We start from the raw sequence: 3951 nt of genomic DNA, 5'->3' as shown, positions 1-3951 counted from the left end.
CTTTTAACAAATACTAACGTTTGAATTACAGATTAATTAAAAATAGAGGAACAGAAAAATCAAAAGGAATTGATTTTTATCCCCTTGCATTGAAGTGTCCGGTCCATTCTTAGAAAGTTTTTAGTCAGTGTTAGGGGTATGCGTTTTTAAACTTTTAACAGTTTGAAAAGGGTTCCTGCAGTTTTATAACCTACCCTTTTTTTCATTTAGGAGTTTACTGTGATTCAGCTTAAAAATTTATCCTATAACAGGAAAAACTTTTAATTTCGATATACGTACAGAGAAATATACAGATACTAAAGCATACAGTTCCATACAACATTTTCAATAGGTCCGTAGCATTTCACCCCTTGTATTTCCTTACTGATCTCTTACTCTGAGTCGTATAAGATTAACTTTGGCATTCATAAAGTCAGTGCTGAGGTGAAGGGACTTAAACAGAGAAATTGTGATGCATTAGAATACATTCTTTCATTAGAGAAAATGCCTAGAATTACAATTTCTGGGTCGGTACACAAGTATATATAGAAAAAACCCTTTTGTGTTAGATGCTCACGTGAGGNGAATATCCACTGGTGGTGTTAAAAAAACCACATGGTTGCCCAGACTTGCACAGAATGGGCTCATGCCCCACTAGCGTGAAGAGATTTCTAGGCAGATAATTCTGGGCAGAAAAGCCTGATGGGTTCTCTCATATGCTGTACACTTCTCCATTCTTCCAGCTCAGCCTTCACACATCTCTGCCTTTTCCCGAGAAGAGTAGGAAATGGCCAAACCCCAGGTAAGTTTCTTCCTCTTTTTTTTTTTTTTTCTTTACCTTGGACATGATGAGCTACTTAGGAATCTCTGACCTAAGATAGGAAATTATTTGTAAATAAGCATTAGGATCAGGGAAAATGAGAGACAGCAGCAAGGCCAAGATAGAAGGTAGACATGTGGAATACTTAGGGTGTGGCAGATACTAACACTGACCTACAGATTTCTCTTTGAGCCTCTGGCAGCCAGAGGGAAACTTAACCAAGAACCTAGCTCACCTTATTCATCAGGAGAGAGCACACCAAATTCAGGGAAGTAAAGGTTTCCTGTAATTGCCTTCCAAAGCATTTCTTTTCTGAATCTTCACGTGGATGGTGGAATTGTCTTCAACCACAGCCTGGTGATAAATGCAGTCCCTGGGTTCCTGCAGATATTTCTTACAGCACTCCTCACTGAGCTGGAGACATAATGTCAAAGTGTCCTTTGGGAATGAAATATCTCAGGGAACTTGCTTTTCTTGAGATCATTTTTCCAAAGTGATTTTATCGGTCGGACTTTGGATTCTCCTTTGGCCAAGAAACAAAGTCCTGCAGATGCTCACAGCAATTAAAAAAATTTTTTTAAATGTTTATTTTTGAGAGAGAGACAGACAGAAGGGGAGGGACAGAGAGAGAAGAAGACACAGAATCTGAAGCAGGCTCCAGGCTCCGTGCTGTCAGCACAAAGTCTGACACGGGGCTTGGACCCACAAACTGTGAGATCATGGCCTGAGCCAAAGTTGGAGAAAATTTTTTTACTCCGCATAGTTCCCTGGAGATTCAGACAAGTTGTGTGTGTCAGTCCTTTCCTTTTTATTACTGGGTGGTATTCCATGGTATAGATGTACCATAGCTTATTTATTTATTGTTCTGTTGAAAATCATTTGCATTATTTCCAGTTTTTGGCAATTAGGAGTAAAACTACTTTAACATTCATACACAGGTTTTTGTGTGAACATGTGTTTTCATTTCTCTAGAATAAATATTGGATTTCTGGGTCATACGATAAGTATGGTTAACTTTTTAAGAATCTGCCAAATTGTTTTCCAGGATGGTTGAATCATTTTTCATTTCCACCAGCAGTGTATAAGAATTCTATTTCACATTTTTGCCAGCACTTGGTATTCTAAGTATTTTTTAAAATGTTTATTTATTTTGAGAGAGAGCACAAGTGTGAGTGGGTGAGGGGCAGAGAGAGGGCAGAGAATCCCAAGCAGGCTGATTGTGACCTGAGCTGAAATCAAGGGTTGGACACGTAGCCAACTGAGCCACCCAGGCGCCCTGGTATTATCAGCATTTTTAGTTTTAGTCATTCTAGTAGTATTGTCAGTGTCTTATCATACCTTTAATTTGTGTTTCACTAATAGCGAATGATGTTAAGACCTTTATGCATGTTTCTTTACTTTTTGTATATCCTCATTGGTGAAGTATTCAATCAAGTCATCTGCCCATCTTAAAATTGGATTTTTTGTTTTCTTGCTCTTGAAATTGGAGACTTATTTATGTATATTGTTTACAAGTCTTTTTGTCAGATATGTAAGATCTATATCTTTGTCAGGTACGTTTGTACATATTTTGTAAATATTTCTTCAAGCCTCATTTTTTTATTCACTTAGCAGTGTTATTCACAGAGCAAGGATTTTTAAATTTGAAAATGGCCAATCCATGAATTACTTGATTCATGTATTATTATTTTGGCATCATGTTCAAGAATTCTTTGCTGGGTCCGGGGTGCCGGGGTGTCCCATTGGGTTGAGAATCTGACTCTTGATTTTGCCTCATGTCATGATCTCATGGTTCACGACTTCAAGCCCTGCATTGGGCTCTGTGCTGACAGTGCAGAGACTGCTTGGGACTCTTTCTCTCTCCTCTGTCTGCCCTTCCCCTGCTTGCACTCGCGCGCTCTCTCTCTCTCTCTCTCTCAAACATTAAAAAATAATTCTTTATTGGATCCTAAGTCACAATAATTTTTTCCCGTTTCTTCTAAAAGTTTCATAGTTATAGGGTTTACATTTAGATCTATGATCTCTTTTGTGTTAATTTTTATATAAGGTGTGAGAGTTAGGTTGAGGTTCATTATTTTGTATATGGAATTCCATTTGTGCTAACCCCATTTGTTAAAAGGATCATTTTTCTCTTTTGAGTTGCATTTGCAGTTTTGTCATAAATAAATTGACCGTATCTATGGATCTGTTTCTGGACTCTGTTGTATTGATTTANTTTTTATTGAAATTCCAGTTAGTTAACATACTGTGTAATATTAGTTTCAGGTGTACAGTATAGTGATTCAACACTTCCGTACAACACCCTGTGCTCATCCCAACAAGTACCCTCCTAATCTCCATGCCCTGTTTAACCCATCCCCCCACCTACCTTCCCTCCGGTAACCCATCAGTTTGTTCTCAGTAGTTCACATCTGTTTCTTGGCTTGACTCTCTCACTTTTTCCCCTTTGCTTGTTTGTTTTGTGTCTTAAATTTCACATGAGTGAAATCATACGGTATTTGTCTTTCTCTGACTTATTTTACTTAGCATAATATTCTCTGGCTCCATCCATGTTGCTGCAAATGGCAAGATTTCATTCTTTTAAATAGCTAGGGAATATTTAATATATATATAATATATATATATTATATATATATACACCACATTTTCTTTTTCATTCATCTGTTGATGGACACTGGCCTGTTTCTGTAATTTGACTATTGCAGGTAATGCTGCTATAAACATCAGGGTGCAAGTTTCCCTTTGAATTAGTACTTTTGTATTCTTTGGGTAAATACCTAATAGTGTGATTGCTGGATCATAGGGTAGTTCTATTTTTAACTTTGTGGGAAACCTCTGGAACTGTTTTCCAGAGTGGCTATACCAGTTTGCCCACCAATAGTGCAAGAGGGTTCCACCCGTTGTTTCTTGTGTTCTTGAGTTTAGCCATTCTGACAGGTGTGAAGTGATACCTCATTGTAGTTTTGATTTGTATTTCCCTGATGAGTGACGTTGAGCATCTTTTTATGGATCTGTTTGCTATCTGGATGTCTTCTTTGGAAAAATGTCTATTCATTTCTTCTGCCCATTTTTTAATTGGATTATTTGTTTTTTTGGATGTTGAGTTTTATAAATTCTTTATATGTTTTGGACACCAGCCCTTTCTCAGATAT

General features: G+C 37.4%; 1 protein-coding gene across 1 annotated transcript in view; it reads left to right on the top strand.

Annotated features, from left to right (window-relative positions):
• The window catches only part of ZNF182 (zinc finger protein 182), a 30045-nt gene that overhangs the window by 600 nt on the left and 25494 nt on the right, over window positions 1–3951 (top strand). The window contains exon 3 of the mRNA XM_077752936.1: window positions 723–781. Within this exon, the coding sequence (XP_077609062.1) occupies window positions 767–781 (15 nt within the window). The 5' untranslated portion in view covers window positions 723–766. The remainder of the gene's footprint in view (window positions 1–722; window positions 782–3951) is intronic.

This window comes from Crocuta crocuta, unplaced genomic scaffold, assembly GCF_008692635.1.
Source record: "Crocuta crocuta isolate KB4526 unplaced genomic scaffold, BGI_CrCroc_1.0 scaffold943, whole genome shotgun sequence".
Taxonomy (NCBI): Eukaryota; Metazoa; Chordata; class Mammalia; order Carnivora; family Hyaenidae; genus Crocuta; species Crocuta crocuta.
Note: the sequence above shows the minus strand (reverse complement) of the source record. Positions and strands in the feature narration are given on the sequence as shown.